This window comes from Ctenopharyngodon idella, chromosome 1 (assembly GCF_019924925.1).
Source record: "Ctenopharyngodon idella isolate HZGC_01 chromosome 1, HZGC01, whole genome shotgun sequence".
NCBI classification, from domain to species: Eukaryota; Metazoa; Chordata; class Actinopteri; order Cypriniformes; family Xenocyprididae; genus Ctenopharyngodon; species Ctenopharyngodon idella.
Window position 1 is genome coordinate 16,691,104 of NC_067220.1, and position 23,677 is coordinate 16,714,780.

At 34.7% G+C, this 23,677-nt stretch overlaps 1 protein-coding gene and 4 non-coding genes across 11 annotated transcripts in view; all 5 read left to right on the top strand.

Moving 5' to 3' along the window:
• Positions 1–16,938, top strand: part of micu3a (mitochondrial calcium uptake family, member 3a) — a 31,380-nt gene extending 14,442 nt beyond the window's left edge. Inside the window, exons 8-16 of one of the 7 annotated variants that reach the window (XM_051903168.1) lie at positions 732–773; positions 3,176–3,271; positions 5,832–5,846; positions 6,837–6,931; positions 8,679–8,850; positions 13,448–13,556; positions 14,848–15,022; positions 15,354–15,418; positions 16,092–16,938. In XM_051903168.1, the coding sequence (XP_051759128.1) occupies positions 732–773; positions 3,176–3,271; positions 5,832–5,846; positions 6,837–6,931; positions 8,679–8,850; positions 13,448–13,556; positions 14,848–15,022; positions 15,354–15,369 (720 nt within the window). In that variant the 3' untranslated portion in view covers positions 15,370–15,418; positions 16,092–16,938. The remainder of the gene's footprint in view (positions 1–731; positions 774–3,175; positions 3,272–5,831; positions 5,847–6,836; positions 6,932–8,678; positions 8,851–13,447; positions 13,557–14,847; positions 15,023–15,353; positions 15,419–16,091) is intronic. The other 6 variants (XM_051903149.1, XM_051903175.1, XM_051903160.1 and 3 more) reach the window with 6 other exon arrangements.
• A 1,258-nt stretch (positions 16,939–18,196) lies between these two features.
• LOC127521516 (small nucleolar RNA U3) lies at positions 18,197–18,411 on the top strand. The gene has a single exon (XR_007932380.1). It is a non-coding gene; the product is annotated as a small nucleolar RNA U3 (small nucleolar RNA).
• A 1,220-nt stretch (positions 18,412–19,631) lies between these two features.
• LOC127521523 (small nucleolar RNA U3) lies at positions 19,632–19,846 on the top strand. The gene has a single exon (XR_007932385.1). It is a non-coding gene; the product is annotated as a small nucleolar RNA U3 (small nucleolar RNA).
• Positions 19,847–21,132: 1,286 nt separating this feature from the next.
• Positions 21,133–21,348, top strand: LOC127521529 (small nucleolar RNA U3). The gene has a single exon (XR_007932386.1). It is a non-coding gene; the product is annotated as a small nucleolar RNA U3 (small nucleolar RNA).
• An 883-nt stretch (positions 21,349–22,231) lies between these two features.
• LOC127521536 (small nucleolar RNA U3) lies at positions 22,232–22,447 on the top strand. Its single transcript, XR_007932391.1, has one exon. It is a non-coding gene; the product is annotated as a small nucleolar RNA U3 (small nucleolar RNA).
• Positions 22,448–23,677: the final 1,230 nt, after the last annotated feature.

The window sequence follows — 23,677 nt, forward strand, 5'->3', positions numbered from 1 at the left end:
TAAGAGACAAAAAAAATCTTACTGACCTCAAAATTTTAAACGATAGTGTATACGTGTAATATCGGCCAATAACTGATATGGTACCGTGCATATCGTGCATCCTTATTTATTACTTTTGAGTAGAATTACAATTTTTCCGATTGAGCTGTCGGATGACAAATTGGGTTAATAATCCCATTGAAGTGTGTTGAATGAGGGACCCGAGCCATATCTTGGGCTTTTTTGACTTGGGTCACAAAGCCACCTCTTAGCAACACCCTAGCACTCAGAACTTAGCAACAACGCAAAACAACACCATGACAACAAGCCACAACAACCTAGCATCATGATGGCGAGTTTTGCACAGGCAAGCACTGCTCACATTTTCTTCAGAAAATGTACAAGTCTTGTTATATATGGGATGCTCAAAATCCCATATATATCTTGAAAACATCAGAGTACAATTGGCCATCTTCTGTAAACTTCCTCTAGACTGTATTTGTTTTGCCTGTATTGGGTGCATAACCCTTCTTATCTCATTCACATGTCCAGTTTATCAGGGTCTGTCTGAGAGGGAGCCAGTCGTATATCATCCCCTCTTGGAAGCTTGCGAAAGTGTGCCAACTGTCCTGTAGTTAAACCACTTTCTACTCTTTGCATGTTTAACCTGTCTTTGTCCATCTCTTCTTATGTGGTTCTATGCTTCCTCTCCTCTTCCGCATGCTGTGACCTCTCCTCTCGTCTCTGTGTAGAGTATGCAGCTCTATGGATATCAGGTTGCCCCCGTAAACAGCGTATGTATAACCTCGGCCCTCTGACCTGTGAACTATAACCTCTGTGTGAATCTTGAAATCATGGAAGGAATGATGGGAGAATGAGACAGATCTGCAGATGACTGAATGAAAATGTGAAGGGAGGTGGAGTGGACCTCAGAGGTCAGAGAGCATGTGGGTGTTTTGCCACAATCAGTCTAATTTCATTCTTATTGATTTTTTTTTTCTTTAACCACAACGTGTCAGTTACAAACTTCATCAGTGGGCTATAAAGAACAGGTCTGGGTAAGAGTGGATGGAGTTGTTGGTGTAAAATGTGTTTTCTATTGAGCCAGCTCTGGAGTCTTTCACATTCACTTACATTAAATCACTTACATTACATCTCTCTCACTCACGGACACCCCAAAGAAAAGAAAGATCACAAATGAGATGTTGAGATTGTTTCTCCTAGACAGCAATGAGATTAAATGGACACAACAATTCAACTCTTTCAAGACTAAATTGTATACACTACCATTCAACAAGTATATAATTAAGAAATTAATACTTTTATTCAGCAAGGATGCATTAAATTGATCAAAAGTGACAGTAAAAACATTTATAGTGTTACAAAAGATTTCTAATTCAAATAAAAGCTGTTCTACAAGATTTCTATTCATTAAATAATAATAAAAAATAAATAAATAAATAAAAAACTGTTTTCTCAACGATGTTAAGCAACACAGCTGTTTTGTTTTCAACATAAAGTCACACTTTATATTGGACATAAAACTATGTCCATAGTAGTAATTACTATGTACTTACATAAAAAATGGTCAACAGTGTAATTATCAATGTAATTACAGAAATTAATTACAGCTGTAATTACATTCAGGTACTTCTTATATATAACTATATGTACAAACATGTATGTACACAATATGTGGATTGTATAAATTATTAATTTAAATGTTAGCATATAGTAGACACCTAATATAAAGTGAGACTGATAATAAGATATATTACTTAACTACAAATTCAGCATATTACGATGGTTTCTAAAGGATCATGTGACACTGAAGACTGGAGTAATGGCTGCTGACAGTTCAGCTTTGATCACAGGAATAAATTATATTTTAAAATATATTGAAATAGCAGTTATTTTGATAAAATATTTTTGGTATATTTGGTAAAAATATTTCACAAATTTAACTGTTTTTACTGTATTTTTATCAAATAAATGCAGCCTTGGTGAGCATAAGAGACTTCTTTGAAAGGTAGTGTAGCTCTATACTATAACAGTATAATAAAATAATAATAATAATAATAAAATATATATTTAAAAAAATAATTTTTATTTTTTTCTGAAATGATATTGGAAATATCTGAGACAAATTTGATGACACTGAAAACAACTGAAAATATAAATGAAAATAAAAAAATAAAACTTTCCACTTTCACGAACAAACACACGGTCAACTCAAGTACAAACACAAACATCTATACAAGAATTTCCATGAAAGCCTTCCTGAGCTGGTGGTCCTTTTTGTGGTTATGTGATGTTTGGATAAAGCCACTCTGTGTATCTGTGAATCACGTACAGAATGACAGAATGACAGAGTGAAAGAGCAGCATTGTCCGTAGTTTTTCTTAACCTGATGTGTCACCTTTAGTCTCTCAGCCTCTGTATTCAATAAATTTGTACAGAATAATTGAGGCAAATCATTGAATTATTGAAAATGCACACGCTGCCATGTTGTAAATGTGTATGCAGTCATTTTCAATCATTCAACTGTTCAAAATCAATTATTTTGCTTATATCATGTTTACTCCATGCATTTATCTCAAGAACCCCATGGAGAAAAAAAAAAAAAAAAAAAAAAAAAAAAACCTTTCTTATGCCAGAATATTGCTTCAAAACAGTCTGAGCCACTGTTCAAAAGAGTCTGAAAAATATGCATCTGAGGTGATATGCATCTGTAAACAAACCTGAATCTATTCCATAGCTGTGCAGTTACAGAAAATTGACTCAACCAATCATAATCAAGAATTCAACAGAGTCATGGTGTAAACTGAATACTGTGAGTGAATGAGGACATGATGACATTCTGAGCCATTTCATAGGTATATTGGTAAACACTATATGCTGATATTTAATACCTTCCAGCCTTGGTTAATATCCCAGATTATTGATCACACACATCATAGAACATCATACAATTAGCATTTGGCTAACATCAACCAATCCCCCCCTCCAAACCCCAATCTTCTTATTTATCTTTCATACAGTACAGTATATTTGATTGGTTTTAGTTGATATATTTGCAATATGTCCTTAACAGTCCAGAAAGATCTGAGAGACCATCCGACACATCATCTATTTAACCCTGTCTATAGAAGCTAACATGATAACAGCTTTCCATCTCATGCTAACCCCTCTGCAGGTACTAAAAAAAGAGAGTCAGGAGTTTGTGCCCAGGAGCTACTGGGACATGCTGAGACGTGGCGCGAGCCAAGCCCTGTTTTCTGACCTGGCAGAGGTACAGCCATAGCCCTCTGTCCTCCTGTCTCATCCCATGTTTTTATTCGTCCCTAGCCATCCCTAACACAATGGTCTCACCTGAAAAAAGGTACATTGTAACTCTCATTCCTCCTTCATGTTTCAGCATCCCAACCCTATATCCACCTTAACCCTAACATTGGTCATTGTCATTTAATGACCTACGATTATTCTTTTGTTTATTTTTATTAGTTTCATCCCTCTTTTTTATGTATGTTATCAACTGTTGATCTTTTAGTAAATCTGTTTCTGATGCTTCACTCCAAAAAAATCATATCAAATTCAGTAACTTTGTTCTGTTTTCCACAAAAAACATCTGAACATCCTTTAAACTAGATAAATTTGTTGTAAATTTACCTGATATAGGCAAAATTTTGTGAGACATCTTGTGTTCAGAGAATATGTCTTATGAGATTATAATAATATAAGGGAATTTTTCAAAAGCTTGTTTCCGTATCAGAGTAAAAAAAAATAATAATAATTGTGAGATAAAGTAGTCACAATTGTGGAATATAAAGGCACAATTTTGAGAAACAGACACAATTAAATATATTTTATCAAATAACATATTACCATTTTATTTTTTACTCTTTTATATATATATATATAATCAAAGGGAAGTTTTGATATTTTACTGGAAAACAAGAAAAAAACAGATTTAAGAATTAAGAATATGATTATAGTATTGCAAAGAATTGCTGTATTTTTTTTTTTTTTTTTTATCAGTTAATCGTTTTTGTAATTTCAGCTTATCGGTGTCTATGTTCAGATGTTGTTCTGATATTCTGTCTGTATTTGACTGCGACTAATACCAAAAAATATTGCAAATGCTCACAGCTGCGAGGCACATTAAAGGCCTTTGTTTGTACACCGATTCAGTCTGCTCATCCTGATGGTGTGTTTGTGTTCTGATGGCTAATAGAGGGCGTCTGTAGGAAGCAGTAGTTTAATGATTGTGGAGAGCTGTGTGCAGATGCCCTGTATTTATTTAGTCTGTTATTCACAATGAAAGGGTAATTTCAGCTTGGCTTCCTCAGATGACACAGCAGTTAGACAGGTCTGTTTGTCTGAGCTGACAACTGCAAGGTACCAGACATTGTGTATTTGTGGGCTAAAGGGTGCATGCTAGCATGTGTGGAAGTGTGACTGGGGTTACTCATCTTAGAAGTCGACAGCAGTAATCACTGTTTTTACCGCTGTTTTTAGATCAAAGAGTAAAAGGCCTCAGGCCTTGTCTAAGTCACACTGTGGGCCTGGCTGTGATGTTACATGTAATGATGACCTCACATTAATGGTTTCCTGTAACCACAGTGCTGTGATGTCACACTTCCAGCAGATTGATGATGAAATTGTGAAATGGGAAAAACAGCTATGTTTTAGATAAAGGAAAGATAATAATTTATCAATCCATCAGTTTTAATCACATGGCTTTTCTGCACCTTTTCTGCATATTTACGACCATCAGCATGGCAAAATAATGGGGGTAAATACAAAAATACATGAACAGAGATACCAAGAAAAAATGCTGTTTTTTGGATTTGAATGGATGTCCACACACTGAACTTAAAGTCCAGAAAGTTTATTTAAAAAAAAAAAAAAACATGCAACATTTCAATTTTTGAAATTGATCCATACCAAATCTCAGAAAACATTTTTACAGATCTAAAGTTGGCACAGATTCCAGCAAATCTAACATTTGCAGACATTTATATATTTAATATACAATCCATCTCTATATATTGTCACTATGGATTTGCCCCATGATTGTCATAAGTATATAATGCTTCTCCATCCAACACTTACAGCTGTTTTCAGAAGAGTTGCAACGTTACAATACACACAAAAATGCAGCACACTCAAATATTGGATGAAATAGTGTGTTTTAATTAGGTGGAACTGCTTTTTTTATTCAAATATTTTCAGTATTAAATGAAATATATGAGTATATTAACAATCTGCAGAAATTCCCTGTCGACTCCACCATCTTAGATAAAGCTGCAATGTACGTGGATGTATATGATGCTGCCTTAGAATTGAGCTAAAACAAAGTATTTTAGAAGACACCATCTTTACAGCCTTTTTTTTTTTTTTTTTTTTTTTTTGGAATAGCCTTTGTGAAAATGGTTGGAACAGTCTCTTATGAGCTCCTGTTAACAAATAGATAAATAAAATCTTTATCACAATTGTGAATTTTTATCTCACAATTTGTGACTTTTTATTTTAAATGTTATCTCAATTGTTTTGTTTTGTTTTGTTTTGTTTTTTGTCTTGCTTTGTTTTGTTTTGAAACAAGCTTTCTGTGGGGATCAAATGATACCATTTCCACCCTGGGTTAATCAGGCATATCAGAACAGTTTTACAACTTTGACTTTTATTTATTTATTTATTTATTTGTTTGTTTGTTTGTTTATTGCTCTTCTTTAACACTGTGTTGATAAAACACCAAGCTTGGCGATATGTGTCTGAGACGATCTGGCTAGTGAAACAGAATCATTTTTTCTCTCTTTATAACTTTCCTCTGATTGTATCTTCATGGATAGGATTTTAAGCTAGAGGTACAGCAGTGGCATGGACTTGCATTCTGGCTCGCTTTATTGCACAGAGGCCCATAACCAGGGACAAAGAGCTGTTTGGAGTTTATGCCTTACCTAGTTTCAGCATGATAGGCTCCTCTTGCAGATGATGGTGAAGCATGGATAGAGAGAAAAATACAACCTAATCTGGCCTTGCACCTTTCAACCACCTTCTTCCAGTTTTTTTGAATGCCATGCCACGCTACTACTTTTTTTTTTTTTTTTTTTTTTTTTGAACTGGCGAATGAACGCCTTATCCTGAGCTCCACTGAAAAAGCAATCTTGACACTTGTTAGATCACTCAAATTGATCTTGAACATTAGTGTTAAGGAGTTTAAACAAACAGAAGATTTTGTTCAGAGAAGGAAAGGTGGAATCTGCTCACATGTGTGCGTTTCTTTCACAAATCTCCCGCAGATACTCCTGTGTGAAAGTTTGCCGTAGAAATGCATGCGATGTGGATGCTTTGTGTGTCTTTGCTTTTGATGTCTTGTCTCGATCTATGTCCTATACTGGCTCGACCCCATTTACACCTGGTATTAATTTTTGGTTATCACTATAAACAAGTGGACTCCAAAAGGTTTTGTGAATGGCTCTTTTAAACACCATTCAGTGGTAATTGAATATACCAGGTGTATACAGGGTCTCTATATGTACACAATTGGCATGTTTGTGTGCATTTCTGTGCATCATTGCTCTTTGTGTTTCTGTTTCAGTCTAATATACAGTCTTTATGCCATTCTCACCCACTAATGGTATAAAGATCTGCATGTCTACTCAGAACATGTCCTCTGTGTGCTAGGGGAGACAATATAAATGGATGCACACTTTCAGGCACTGGATGGCTGGTATTTTGAATGGCTCAGCAAGCCTATGACGGACTGCTTTCTTATTCCAAAAACAGCTAGATTTTTGTCATAGTTTCTTCTTTCTCGTTTTGCTCTCTTTACCGCCACTCCTCACCAATGGCAGCGTGCTGATGAGAACATGATGATTGACACCACTCTGCTCGTGCACTTCTTTGGCAAGAAGGGAAAGGCGGAGCTGACGTTTGACGACTTCTACAGGTATGACGACTTGTGTGTAAAAACATGGCACTTATTCATCCCCACTAGACATGGAAAGATACATAAGAAATAATATCCATCAAGCAGGTAGAAGGAAATATTGTGAAATATTACAATTTAAAATAATAATTTAAATTAGTTCTATTTTTAATACATTTATTACTGTGATGTTTCAGCATTACTCGTCTTCAGTGTCACATGATCCTTCAGAAATCATCTAAAATGCTGATTTGGTGCTCAAGAAACATTTCCTATTATGGTGAAAACAGTTATGCTACTTTAATATTTTTGTTGAAACCGCGATACATTATTTTTATTTTATAGGAAGTTCAAAAGAACGGCATTTATTAGAGATAGAAATCTATTGTACTATTATCAATGTTTTGCTGTCACTTTTGTACATTTGAATGCATCCTTGCTGAATAAAACTATTAATTTCTTACTGACCAAAACTTTTGAACATTTGTGTAAATGTGAAATGTAATTTGTCATAAACAGTCACTATAAGTGACAAGACATTTTGCCCTTCACTTTGTTTCTACTTCTGGTGTGTAGCACCAGGTAGCCCCACCCACAATTCAATATCATTGGTCCAAATAAATGTATATTAAACATCAAATATGTTATGATTGACTGTTATTGTGCAGTGTTGTGCAGCATTTTTAGATATTTTTCCTCGCAGATATTGACGCAGATGAACCAAATCCCATGAATTACATAGAATTACATACAAATCCATATCTAGGAACTCTAATATCATAAAGACACATGGCCATCATAGAAACCACCTGCAGTACACCCTAGCAACAACATATGTTGTTGCTAGGGTGTACTGCAGGTGGCAACATCCTGGCACACAGTCCCATCTCCAGCTTTGAGATGCAAGGTGGGCCGGAGGTGTTCTGTTAACAATATGCATTATATTTTTGTTAGAAATTTTTTTAAAATTTTAAATTTTTTAATATTATTTTATTTTGTCCTCATAACAGATTTTGTAACAATTTTGTAATTTTAGATTTTATATCAAAAGTGGCATGTTTTGAAAGGGATTATTAGTAACACTGTTGTACTATTTTTTAGTAGCACAAATTACTTGTTTTATGCTTCTGTTTAGAAAATGATGTCAAATTTAATGATACATTTTTGTTTAATGCTTCAAAATTAATCTCACATGTCAAATATTACCAATATAATTTATGGAAAATTATTTTCTTTTAAATGTGTTTGAGGCCGGGATTAAAATGCTTCAAAAAACATTTTTTATTTTATTTAAAACAACTTAAAACTATTTTATTTTATTTTATTTATTTTGCAGAATGTAATAAAAAAACTGGAACAAACTTTTTAAAAGTAAGGAATAATTTATGATGGGCCATTGAATTATTAGAAAAATAATGCATTAAGTTTCTAATAATTCAACGGCACAGCGTCAGTTATTCCGCTTATGCGCTATGGTTACCAAGCCTCAAGACATTGTCTTGACATTGCGTCAGTGTGGGAGAGAGAGGTTGTTTTTTGGTGTGGGGCCATGGTGGGCCAAGCTGCTGATTGGGTGGGGCAGGCCCACCCTGGCCCCCTTGTGGAGCCAGGCCTGCTGGCACATAGCATTGAGTTTTGCATGGGCAAATACCATTGACTTTTTTTCGTCATTCCATTTTTTGCTGCTAATGTTACAGAAATGACACATTTCATCTTAAAGTTTTAATTCTTTACATTCTGAATCTTATTGCGGTCACTGTGCTTTCAGATTTATGGATAACCTGCAAACTGAGATGTTGGAGATTGAGTTCCTGACCTATTCCAAAGGCATGACCACCATCAGTGAGGAGGATTTTGCGCGAATCTTGCTGCGCTACACTAACGTAGAGGATATCCGCAGCTATCTGGAGAATGTACGGCAGTGCATACCAGATGAGAAGGTAATGACTAACGTCACCTAGCCGCTAACTTCTGAAAAGAAGGTGTAGGACAACTGTGACACCCACCTCCCCCATGCTCACACTTTCACCCCTTTAACTGACCCATGTTACCCCTCCTCCCAGCAGCTTTACATGTACAAGAAGGTAACTGGTTCAAATCTCTATCTCAAATTACATTATGTGCCCACAAGGAAATTTTAAGAGTTTATCATCTTAAAAATACAACAACAAATTAATTTTTGCCCGCTCACATGTACATTTTTTCCATGTCTATAATTCTGTTATCCAGCCCCAAAATATACACACCTTGAGTGGTCATTCGCCCTTGAATGTTCCACCGCCCCATAGTGAGTGTAACACTTGCATGTAAACTGCTGTTTAGTCTTATAGTCCCTCTATTCCCACCTCTCCACAACTAATGCGACTAAGCCCTTTTATGCTGCAGACAGCCATCTTTCTAGTTATTACCATGTTTATTTGAGAAGCAAGTGTTAAAATCACACTTTGCAGTAAAGTGGAACTGGACTTTCCCAGGTCCGGTTGTTTTAATATCTTGACGATGTATCTCTTTGTTGCATGGTGCTATTGTGTATATTTTTATTTGTTTAGCTGGTGCACTACTGTGCTATATATTAGTTCTTTTAAAAAAATAAATAAATAAATAAATAAAAAACAGGCTTTGTTCAAACTGCACATTAATCCGATCTTTTGGACTGACTGCCATTTTGTAAGTAATGAAATCTGTTTGTTCAGATACTGTCGCCAATGTCCAGTATATCTACACTGATTAGTGATTATGTAGTAATGATGCATTTGCTACGGTAATGTAAGTAATATAGTAATAAAAGCACTGGAGGTTTAACTGTATTCCACACATTAATGAATAAGCTGTCCAAAATCACTCACCTGTAGTCTCATATTAGCTATATGTCAAAATGCCAATAAATTTATAAGAGAAAGAGTTGGTAAAAATGTGTCAATTTGAACACAGTTATAGAAAAATGATCCAGTGTGACCACTGAGACATACGCAGGAGACATATTAATATATTTTCCAACCACCTTTGAATGCGGTTTGGATCATGTTGGGACATTTTTATTTATTGTTGTCTGCAGATTACAAAATTTTAAATGTATCTGAGATAGATACACCAAAAAATGGATTTTTGACACCTGTCTGAACAAGGCCAAAGACATCTGAAAAAGCATGTAAAACTTGATGAACATAATCAGTTTTTTGAATTGCTCTTTTTAATGCTGTATTGTGGCATGATTGCTGTTAAAATAAATTAATATCTTTACTAACACAGAAATAATGACGATGGAGTCAAAGAACGTCTTGTTAAGTGCACACAAGTTGCAGAGCAAGTTCCAGCTCTTTTACAATGTACAAAAACTTCCTGTATTCTCTCTGTTATCCCTGTTTATCACACACTGGAAGAAACCAGAGGTTTGTCCCTGCCAGAGTGATCCGTCGTCCCGCAGTCCTTGATCAGATCGTGTTTTGATTTGTTGTGCTTTTCATTTCGTGTTTCAATTGTTTTCCCTATCTTTGATCTTGTGGCACATGTTCAAGAAAGTAAATTCCCATTTACTTTCAACCATCTAAAATGATCTTGTTCTTAGAGAACTTCCCACATTTTTACAAATTTATATTAAGATATACAGTGGGCCCAAAAAAATATTTGGTCACTTCATCTATACTTAAAATGTGTGACTACCTTAATATGTTTCTACCTACCTGTCCTGCCTACCTGTCTACCTATCTATTCTACCTACCTGTCTACCTATTTACTAGTTTACATACGTGTCTGTCTACCTACCTACTTGTCTGCCTACCTACATGTCTACCTATCAATCCTACCTACCTGTATACCTACCAACCCACCTACTTGTCTACCTACCTACATACCCTACCCTACCCTACCCTACCCTACCTACTTGCCTGTCTGCCTACAAACATGTCTACCAACATGCCCTACCTACCAACCTACCAACCTGTCTGCCTAAGTGCATGTCTACCTATCTACCTACTATGCTTGTTTTGAATTTTTATAGTGATAAAAATCATTTAGTTCAGTTAGACACTACAAACTACTAATAACTGAACGTGTCTGCTCAATTCAGCGTGAGTCAAACGAGAGTTGCAGCACAGATCAGCTGCAGGAGTCAGATTTCATTTATCACTTGACGAGAGTGAGGCGAGCTTACTGACAAGAAGAGTGAGACGACTGACAAGATGATGCCGAAAGATTTGGTTTCAAAGTGAAATAGTTCTATGTTTCATATAGGCAAGTTTTGTTGTTGTGTTTTTCATTAAGAATAATAATGAACCCACCATTCAAGCAATTGTCTCCACCGAATTGCCGCTAATTTTGAGCATGGCTGCATGAGCATTCATAAGCGATTTAAAAGTGAGGGGGAAAAGAGGGGGAAAACTCCAGTGTCGGTGATAGCGGTATTACCGGTGTTGTCACACATCAATTAACTGGTGGGAAATTTCCTCACCATCACATCCCTACTACCTACCCTACCTACCTTCCTGCCTACCTACCTGTCTACCTACCTACATGTCTACCTGCCTGCTCTACCTACCTGCCTATGTACTTGTCTACCTACCAACCTACCCTACCTTACCTACCTGCCCTACTTACCTGTCTTCCTACATACATCTACTTACCTTCCTACCTTACCATACCTACCTGCCTACCTACATGTCTACTTGTCTACCTACCTACCAGTCTACCTGTCTAGCTACCTACCCTATCTACCAACATTCCTGTCTACCTACATATCTATCTGCCAGTCTGTAATGTATATAAACAAATCCCTTTATTTTTTAAGTGAAGTGTCCAAATACTTTTTTCGCCCACTGTATTTGTGTGAGTGTGTATGTGCTTGGGGCAAAGTTTATGTTTGAAATCAGATTGTCATGCTGCCCCTCTATAGAGGGTCACCTGATGTAGGTTTCTCCATGCCTGACTGCTTTCTTTTAGCTCTTTCCCAGTCCCATCTGAGGGATCTGTTTGTGTTGAGGGTATCAGGTTTTGGGGCCCCTTTGAGCAGTTTGTACATTTGGCTAGAATGACTTCACCCCCTCTCAAATTCCCACGGAATAGACCCTAAACTCACTTTTATGGCATTTTATGGTTTTCTACCATGAGTACCAAGTCCTCAACTCAATCAAACAAAATTCAGCTTTAAACATAACATAAATCCCGACCTCAAACCTAACCCTCAGTTAAACCTAATGTGTAACTAGAACTATGTTAAATACTCACCAGAGAGGTTTATGTGGATTACCATAGCTGTGACAACTCTTGTTGTGTTTGTTTAAGGTATTTTCTACCTCATTACCCTTTATCTTCTTCTACAACCAAAAAAAGCAGGTCTGTGTTAATACATCTGACACCCTCAGGTGAAAGATTTAATCATAGATTTTGGTTGGACAGACAGAACAATGTGCATAAAATAAAAAATAATAATAAAAAAAAATGAAAATTACTCACCCTTATGTCATACTTGTATGACTTTCTTTCTTCTGTGGAACACAAAAGAAGATATTTTGGATTTTATCCAAAGTTCTACAAAATGTGTTTTACAGAAGAAAAAATGCAGGGCTGGAACAACATGAGGGTGAATAAATGATTACGTAGATTTCATTTTTGTGTGAACTATCCCTTTGAGTTCTAAATGTACACTATTATTTAAAAGTTTGGGGTCAGGAAGTTCTTTTTTCTGATTTTTTTATTATTAAGGACAGTTAATTGATCGAAATTGCCTAACGACATTAACATTGTTACAAACATTTCTATTTCAAAGATTAAGCTGTTTTCAGCATTGATAATAAATGTTTTCTTGAGCAGCAAATCAGCATATTAGAATTATTTCTGAAGGATCATGTGACACTGAAGACTGGAGTAATGATGCTGAAAATTCAGCTTTGCCATCACTAAATTATACTTTAAAATATATTAAAAAAGAAAACATAATATTTCACAATATTGCTATTTTTACTGCATTTTTGATCAAATAAATGGATCCTTGGTAAGCATAAGAGACTTCTCTTTTAAAAACATCTAAAAAAATCTTACCGACCCCAAACTTTTGAGTAGTGTATTTAAGAGATTCTTGGTGTTCTGTTGTCAGTCAAATTGTAAGTTATCTCTTTGATTCCAGTCTATGATGTCATGCTGTTTGTTTTCGCTTCTCTGCATTCAGACAGGCTGACAATTTTATGACATTGTGCTGTAAAATGACTCATGCCTTTAATCGTTGCATGTATCATTGTATGCAGTGCGGCAGAGCACAAAGAGCTGAACATGCATCAGCAAACAAGCATGAGTGGCACAGCGTCTGATTTCTTTTGCATATATCAACATGTTGATTTCTTTCTGTCCATCATTGCATTTGTCTGTTCGGTTCAGATTCGCTTGAGTATGAAATGACAACTCGGCTTGTGTATTCTGCGTGATGTCATGTCTCTTACAGATCCTCTTTGAAATGGAATGGAATGTAACGTCATTTGTCTGTTGAATTTGATGTCTCAGATTAAAAGATTTCTGTCTTTTTGCTCATTTCTTTCTTTTCATGATCAGGGCATCACCTTCGAAGAGTTCAGGTCTTTCTTTCAGTTTCTCAATAACCTTGAAGACTTTGCCATTGCCATGCAGATGTACAACTTCGCTTGCCGTTCCATTGGACAAGGTGAAATACCTAATGCATTTGGGATTCACAAATACTAGTATTTAATACATATTTATAAAATGATTAGTTCCTGTCCTTGATTCTGATTGGTCAATAGCTGTGTTTTATTCACGATAAAACACGGCTATGACCGCTTCATCCAACGGTTCTGTGTATCACTACACAACACCCTCTTAGCTACGTAAACTGTATGCTCTCAATTGATATTGTTCATTGAAGCTTACTTTATTATGTAGAACTAGAAGAGTATTGTGAGAAAGAGATCGAGTGAGCGAGTTTATTACCTGCATTCAGATTTAGCATTTTCCTTCAGGTCAGTCCTATGTTCATAATAAAAAATTTGTTTAAATGTCCGATGTATTATCTTGTCCTTTTAACAGTTAAGGGGTTTTCCCATGACTGTCAGCGCTAGTCAAAGCATTTGTCAGTTGCGTCTTGTTCCGTGTTCACAACAATTCAAGTCTTTTCAATGTAAAAGTCTTCGCTACTGACTGACACACTCATAAAGACAGTCTTTGCTGCCATCTAATGGCGTAATAATGTAACTTCTGTTGCTGTTCACGATCAGGGACTATATTTTCCGGCGGAAGGAAGGCTTTTAGTATGAGTTTACTTCATGAAAGTTGCACTGTTACATATTTTTGGCTTTAATATTTGTATTGTGTGGTAACCGTTTTATAAAAGCAATAAGGTACTCGAGGCTAGTGCTGTATCGTGAATAAGTCTGAATACGGCTGAAGGGGTTCCAGATACTCCGCTTCGCTTACCTTATTGCTTACATAATATACACACAAATACCCTTTTTTTGTTTTGTTTTTTGTGGTAATTATTGGATTGATATGTTATCTAATGCAGTGACATTTATTTAAGTGTGGCTTAAGGGTCCAAATATTTCCCCCGGTTTCACAGACAAGGCTTAAGCTAGTCCTAGACTAAAATGCATGTTTGAGCTGTTTTAACTGAACGTAACTTGTACTGACAGATATTATTAAAATATGTCAGAGCCATTGTTTTGTCTCAAAATGCACACAAGTAATGTTTTTTTCTAATGTATGTTTATAAAAGCTACTTAAATGCCCTAATTGAACTAAGGCTTAATCCTGGCTTAGGCTAAGCCCTGTCTGTGAAACCGGGCCTTTATGTTCTACTCAATGTACTATAAAGATTAAGAAAACCAAAAATGAGCTGATCATGATCTGATCATGAAAATCTTTTACCAGCACACTGAGTGTTTGTTTTGTAGAGCAAATTCATTATATCCTCTGAATGTATGTTGCTCTCCGTCCTCCAGATGAGTTTGCTCGGGCAGTGTATGTCGCAACAGGCCTTAAGCTGACCCGTCACCTGGTTAACACCATTTTTAAGATATTTGATGTGGATCATGATGATCAGCTCAGTTACAAAGAGTTCATTGGTATAATGAAGGACCGTCTGCACCGTGGAGGCAGGGTAAGAAAGAGGTGTAGGTATGGACAGTATCACTTCAACTATAGTGCCATCTAGTGTTCAGTAGCTACATTTGTTTTTTTGTTTTTTTAATCAACATTTAGGTCTAGTTCCTAAATCCGCTGTCAAATAAGCATAACATTTTCTTTTTAAATTGAACTATGCTAACAGCAAATTTGTTTCTGCAGCATGATTTTTTTTAATACAAAAAGCAAGAATTTATGATTTTTTTTCTTGTAATCTAGTTATTGTTTATAGTTAATAAAAATGTAAATTGTGTCAACTACTGAAGTAATGAATCATTCTCCCACTTTGTTTTGTTTTTTTTGTTTTTTGTTTTTTTACCTGCAGGGCTATAAGGCTGTAGAGCGTTTCACTTCATTTAGATCATGTCTGAAGAAGGAACTGGCAGGCAGATAAGTAATCACACGTGCACACACACACACACACACACACACACACATATATATGTATATATGTGTGTGTGTGTGTGTATATATATATATATATATATATATATAGACACACGCTACCACTGCTGTTCAAAAGTTTAATTCAATTCAAAACAGCTCAAACATGCATTTTAGTCTAGGACTAGCTTAAGCCTTGTCTGTGAAACTGGGGCTATATAGCCTATTTTAATATATTTTAAAATGTAATTTATTCCTGTGATGGCAAACCTGAATTTCAGAATCATTACTCTAGTCTTCAGTGTCACATGATCCTTTAGAAATCTTTCTAAAATTGCTGGTTTGGTGCTTAAGAAACATTTCTGATTATCATTGTTAAAATGATTGTGCCACTTACTATTAACATGCAAAAGAATAGCATTTATCTGAAGTTAAATTTTTTGTAACAATGTAAAAGTCTTTACCATCACTTTTGGTCAATTTAATGCAACTTTGCTGAATAAAAGTGTTAATTTCTTTAAAATAAATAAATAAATAAAATATCACTGACCCAAACTTTTGAACAGTAGTGTATGCGATAATACTGCCTGCGTTATAGCCTGTTATACTGGAAAATCTTAAATCTGATGATTTAATAAGTGTAAGTTTTTTATTAGCTCCTTTCCATTTCCCTTTGCACCAGGTGAACAAAGGACATGGCTTTTCTTTCTTAGAAGGAAACGGATTTGTCTGCTCTGGAAATGTTTGAGATCAAAGACATAGTGCTAGAGATTCCATCATGAGATCTACCTCATCCTCTTCTGATCTTGAAACCTTGGGATTGGGATAGTGTCCCTGCAATCAGTGCTCTGCACTGCATCTTCTACTATCTGCACATATCTGCATGATCAAACTTTGTTCTGTAATCTGCTATTAATCTTGTTTGCATGTAACCTTCAGGATGGCCTTGTAACTGAATTTCAGTTGGTACATGTTCAATTTTTGATTGTTTTAAAGTTGCACATATGTGTCCAGGCAGGGTAAAGAGATCATTTTCATGTGTTTTAAATAGAGATGTTTTAAGCAGGATGAGCTCATTATGGCCTTTTATTAATTATATTTATACTAGATTGCATTGTACCTTGGATTTTATTATGCCCATTACAAACAAAACTATTAATCATATGTATTTATCATTGTTATCTGTCATGATTGATTTAAATATACTAAATCATACTGTGTGAAAAGGATAATACTTTGTTATTTGGGTTTGAAAGAGATTATGTAGTTCATGTAGCAATACTGAGCATTGCCTTAATCTAAAAAAAAAAAAAAAAAAAAAAAACTTATTTTTCTCATACAGTTTATTTATTTTTGAACAGGTATGACTGTACAAAGATTGTATGAGGTTGTATTGCCATGTAAGGAAATTAACGGCACAGTCTAAGCACGCATTTTAAGACTGTAATTCAAGCACTTGACAAATAGACTTGAAATTCCATAAAAATGTTATACAAGTCAATAAAGTGGTTTCAATATGCCTATGATGCACTGTGTTCTGTGACTGTCATCACTGATTCTGTATGACATATAGGCCTATATGTAATTCTCATATAGTCTGTAGGTAATTATTAGAATATTATTTATTATATAATAATTAATATTATACAGAAATATATTTATAATTTACTCGAAGTAAATTCCTAATCTGTTCAGAAATAGGCTATCCTATTTATAGGCTTTCCTTTTTGAGCAAAGATAAAAGTGAATGATTTAGGGTTTATAATGATTAAAATTTCCTTAGATCAAAATAATTCTGAAACTTCCATAAGATAGAAAAGATACAGGCATAAAATAACAATTGCATAAACGTTTATGTTTTTATTAAAGTTGTGATGACTTTCGTATGAATTTGCCCCGTTCGTGATTTTTGAAACATGCTGCATGCACGTATTTGGTTATTGGATTTATCTTAAAGACATACGTCTTAAGAATACAGCAAGTGTAGTTTTCTGGATTGTAACACATATAATATGTGACATAAAGAATATGTAATAAAAATCTGGTGGATACAAATCTGCTCAGAGTGAACAACTTTCATTCTTGACGGAACCTTTATACAAGAGCGGGCGATTTCTCTCCGGACGTTTGTTAGTGATGTACCAATTCGCGAAATAAACGAATTACCCTAAAGAAACAAATAAAATATGTTTATATTTATAGTAACTGGCATTCTTATGTATGTGCATATTACATTGTGTCCGAAAGTCTAAAATGTTTATATGTGCCGATTTATCCATTTTTTATTGAGGAACACATATGCTCTCTCTTGATTGGTTGCTTTGTCACGCGTTGTTTCTAGAATTTGACGTGCATTATGGGTAACTCTATAGGTGACAATAATGTAAATGTATTTATATTGTTTCTACAATAAAAAGAAAGTGTTCAATGTTATTTAAGTTATATATGTAACCGGAACTATAAGAACAATGTTTTAAAAAAATCCACTCGAAAGTGGCTGTGATTGTTGTTTTTCTCATCGGTGATAATGGTGAGCACATGTTGTATGTGGAAATATGCGTCTCATTTAACAGAGAAATTGTGTCTACTAGTTGTACACCGACATTAGCCAATATTTGTATTAGTTGCAAATATTAGCGTTAGTGATTATGAAAATACCAATATTTTAGATGTTACTTTCCTAATCGCTGTTTCATGTACTGTGCGAGTGACCAACTAATGAACACCGTCTGTGAGACACCTAGTGTCAGAAGAGACTCGAGCTGGGTTTGGTGAGTGAAGGTTAAGACTATACTTTCAGGGATCATTTCTATAGTTTTTAACTAGGAAATGTATTGAGAAAGTGATGAGTCTCCCAAACCACGATGATGAAACGTGATACTCTTTTCTGAGCGTGAATCGGGTGTAGAGTAATGATTCAATTCATAAGCTCTATATCATTGATGAACGTTCCTTTCTGTTTAATACGGTTAGGAGGAAAGGAGTATGATCAGAGTGGTTCTTAAATTAACATTTTATGTTAGTTGAGTAAAACATTAGACTGAATTGATAATGGAAGTTATTGGAGTTGTGTCAGTGATAGTATGAAGTTATTAGATGTAGTTGTTATACAGTAGTATGTAATGTAGTAGGTTGAAAATAAGTTTGTTGTTGGTTAGATTACATCTGGAATGTTAATATAGGAGAAAGTTATCTTTAAAAAAGTGATTAATTACAATGTTGTTTTATTTAGTTACTTTTTAGAGAAGTAATGCATTACACTAGTTTTGTGTTACTTTTTCACGCATGGGCTGGGTTTGCTTTGTTTTTTAAAAAAATTTTTTTTTTTTGGGCAAATGTTAAGGCCTCTTCACACCAAAAGAGAAATGAAATAGTCTGAAGTGGAAGGGAATGCATATTTACGCCTGTACAGTAGAGGGCGCAGCTCAAACAAACCTTTCTGCTGTGCTGCCAATCTGGATTAAAGAAGAACAGGATACAAGAGAAGGAAGTTCAACACTTTTATATCTAAATCTAAAGTAAGTTTTGCTTATTAGTATGGTTGAATTAGATCATTGAAGGTCAGCAGCAAAGACATCGGTTAATAAAGTGAAATTAAATACATAAAGTATGTTTGTGTAATTTAATATAGTTAATTATTACAGGTTTGCATAAAATTCTGAGATTGCATTTCACTGTTTTTATTCGTTTTGAGGAATACTGAATATTTTCGTGCAAGTGAGATGAGTAAATGCATGTTCACATTTAGTCTAGAACTACAATAACCATCATGTTTATACAGCGCAGATAACACCTCTGGACTTTATTTCTCTCAACATGAGGACAGGAGAGCTGTCAGTCAATAAATGTGAAAAAGTAACAGATATTTTGTTGTAAATTGAAAAAGTAATGCGTTACTTGAATAAGTAATCTGATTACGTAACTCAAGTTACTTGTAACACTGAGCATTGACGTTGTTATGGTTATTTATATATATATATATATATATATATATATATATATGACCATGATGAGCATTATTTTTTTTCTCTCATTTTATCAAGGAAACCGTTTACTAAATATTCACATAGCATTAGTCAATCTGCATATTTTTTAAACAGATTTAAGACTAAAAATCCCATTGTTTCAGATGTCACTTTTTTCATCACTATGAGACCCTACCATCTGTGAGACACCTAGTGTCAGAAGAGACTCGAGCTGGGTTTGGTCAGTGAAGGTTAAGACTATACTTTCAGGGATCATTTCTATAGTTCTTAACTAGGAAATGTATTGAGAAAGTGATGAGTCTCCCAAACCACGATGATGAGAATTGATACTCTTTTCTGAGCGTGAATCGGGTGTAGAGTAATGATTCAGTTCATAAGCTCTATATCATTGATGAACGTTCCTTTCTGTTTAATATGGTTAGGATGGAAAGAGTATGATCAGAGTGGTTCTTAACATGACAATTTAAGTTGGTTGAGTAAAGAGTTTAGTTGTTTTAAGAATAAAAATGGTTGGTGTTTTTTTTTTTTTTAAATAGTGGTTTAGAGGTGTGTGTGCTGTTAAGTGTGGTTATCATATAGTAGTGGTATATAATATGTTGAAAAAAAATTTGTTGGTTAGATTATATATGGGATGTTGACATGTTGTGGTTGTGAAGCATTGAGTTTTGGGCAAAGTTACCTTTAAAAGTGATTAATTACAATGTTGTGTTACTTAGTTACTTCATATGAAAAGTAATGCATTACATTAGTTTTGTGTTACTTTTTCTCACCTGGGTTGGGCTTGCTTTGTTTTTTTAACAGTTTTTTTGGGGGGGGGGAATGTTAAGGCCTTTTCACACCAAAAGTGAAATGAAATAGTCTAAAGTGGAAGGAAATGCATATTTACGCCTGTACAGTAGAGGGCGCAGCTCAAACAAACCTTTCTGCTGTGCTGCCAATCTGGATTAAAGAAGAACAGGATACAAGAGAAGAAAGTTCAACACTTTAATATCTAAATCTAAAGTAAGTTTTGCTTATTAGTATGGTTGAATTAGATCATTGAAGTTCAGCAGCAAAGACATCGGTTAATAAAGTGAAATTAAATACATAAAGTATGTTTGTGTAATTTAATATAGTTAATTATTACAGGTTTGCATAAAATTCTGAGATTGCATTTCACTGTTTTTATTCATTTTGAGGAATACTGAATATTTTCGTGCAAATGAGATGAGTAAATGCATGTTCACATTTAGTCTACAACTACAATAACCATCATGTTTATACAGCGCAGATAACACCTCTGGACTTTATTTCTCTCAACATGAGGACAGGAGAGCTGTCAGTCAATAAATGTGAAAAAGTAACTTGCATTACTTTGAAAAAGTAACAGATATTTTGTTGTAAATTGAAAAAGTAATGCGTTACTTGTTACTTGAATAAGTAATCTGATTACGTAACTCAAGTTACTTGTAACACTGAGCATTGACATGTTGTTATGGTTATATATATATATATATATATATATATATATATATATATGACCATGATGAGCATTATTTTTTTTCTCTCATTTTATCAAGGAAACCGTTTACTAAATATTCACATAGCATTAGTCAATCTGCATATTTTTTAAACAGATTTAAGACTAAAAATCCCATTGTTTCAGATGTCACTTTTTCATCGCTATGAGACCCTACCATCTGTGAGACACCTAGTGTCAGAAGAGGCTCGAGCTGGGTTTGGTGAGTTAAGATTAAGACTATACTTTCAGGGATCATTTTTTATAGTTCTTAACTAGGAAACGTATTGAGAAAGTAATGAGTCTCCCAAACCACGATGATGAGACGTGATACTCTTTTCTGAGCGTGAATTGGGTGTAGAGTAATGATTCAGTTCATAAGCTCTACATCATTGATGAACGTTCCTTTCTGTTTATTATGGTTAGGAGGAAAGGAGTATGATCAGAGTGGTTTTAAATTAGCGATTTATGTTGGTTGAGTAAAGAGTTTGGTTGTTTCAGTAATGAAAATGATTGATAGTAGCTTAGAGTTGTATGTGCTGTGAAGTGTGGTTATCATATAGTAGTGGTATATAATATGTTGAAAATAAATCTGTTGGTTAGATTACATATGGAATGTTGTGGTTGTAAAGCGATGAGCTTTGGGTAAAGTTACGTTTAAAAGTGATTATTTACAATGTTGTGTTACTGAGTTATTTTTTTATGAAAAGTAATGCATTATATTAGTTTTGTGTAACTTTTTTGGGGGGGGCAAATGTTAAGGCCTTTTCACACCAAAAGTGAAATGAAATAGCCTAAAGTGGAAGAAAATGCATATTTACGCCTATACAGTAGAGGGCGCAGCTCAAACAAACCTTTCAGCTGTGCTGCCAATCTGGATTAAAGAAGAACAGGATACAAGAGAAGAAAGTTCAACACTTTTATTTCTAAATCTAAAGTAATTTTTGCTTATTAGTATGGTTGAATTAGATCATTGAGGTTCAGCAGCAAAGACATCGGTTAATAAAGTGAAATTAAATACATAAAGTATGTTTGTGTATTTTAATATAGTTAATTATTACAGGTTTGCAATAAATTGCTGAGATTGCATTTCACTGTTTTTATTCATTTTGAGGAATACTGAATATTTTCGTGCAAATGAGATGAGTAAATGCATGTTCACATTTAGTCTACAACTACAATAACCATCATGTTTATACAGCGCAGATAACACCTCTGGACTTTATTTCTCTCAACATGAGGACAGGAGAGCTGTCAGTCAATAAATGTGAAAAAGTAACTATTCTGACACCTAGTGTCAGAAGAGACTCGAGCTGGGTTTGATGTGTGAAAATTAAGACTATACTTTCAGGGATCATTTCTATAGTTCTTAACTAGGAAGAGTATTGTGAAAGTGATGAGTCTCCCAAATCATGATGAAGAATTTTGATACCTTTTTTTTGAGCATGAATCAGGTGTAGAGTAATGATTTAGTTCATATGCTTTGTATCATTGATGAATGTTCGTTGCTGTTAAGTACAGTGAAGAGGAAGAGAGTATGAGCTGAGTGGTTTTAAAATCTGTTTCCTGAAGTATGTCATTTTGAGTTTCTAAAGTGTAAACATGTCACAAATTTTTGTATTGATGTTTTTTATTATTATCAACAGTTTATATGGAAGAGTGGATTTCATGTATATTACAATTTTTCTCAATCTCTTTGGCTCAGTTCTCAAATGAGACTTATTTCTCAAAACAAATTCAGATCTCTGAACAGTTTATTGTTCACATCAGAAATTAATTTCTCTGATTTGAGTGAAATGCATGCGTTTTGGCATGTGTGCAAAAGAAGTACAAACTCTTCACAACCTCTAAACATTCTTTCATCGTGTGAGCCAATACATGCAAAATGATCCATTCAGTTATCAAAATCTGTTTCATAGGCAATTTATGGCATGTAATGTTTGATAAATTGGCAGGGAAAAAAAAAAATTAAAAAAAAATCTGTACCCTTCCCCAGATCTGTGCCTCGATACAATCCTGTCTCCAGGTCTACAGACAATTCCTTGGACTTCATGACTTGGTTTGTGCTCTGACATGCACTGTTAACTGTGGGACCTTATATAGACAGGGGTGTGCCTTTCCAAATCATGTCCAATCAACTGAATTTACCACAGGTAGACTCCAATCCAGGGGCACGTTCAAGCTCAAACCGGTGCACAATGTTTTGCTACGGTTTCCGGGTTGAACGACAAAAAATTCCTGGAAACGGTGTGCAACAGGTTTGAGATACGTTTTCTCTTGTTTGGTGGGTGTGTCAAAAATGTTAGCCCAATCAGCAACAACATGTATATAAACCACGCGGTATTACAGAGACAGCTCGCACAATGGTTCCATGTAAAGTGACAACTGTAACATAAAAATATTATACATATTTATATATTTTGCTATTGTATTTTGGAGTGACACTTTCATAAACTTTTCTATTCTCATCTGATTATATAATGGTAAATATTACAATATCAAAGCACAACAATAGTGATAATCATTAATGATAAGCCTAATACTCACAATAAAAATAATAAGGTCATATAGATCATAACACAGTCTCGGAGGTAAGAAGTGGATTATCCTTCAATGTTTGTCTTTTCATCCTGAAATGCGAGGCAAATGTTGGATCACAATAATTAGGAACCACAGTTTCCACAAATCCCTTCACTCGATTGGGATGTTCTCTTTTATTCTGGAAAGCAAGGGCAGTGAGTGTAACATCGAGTGTATTTTGCAGTATTAAACACGTATTTA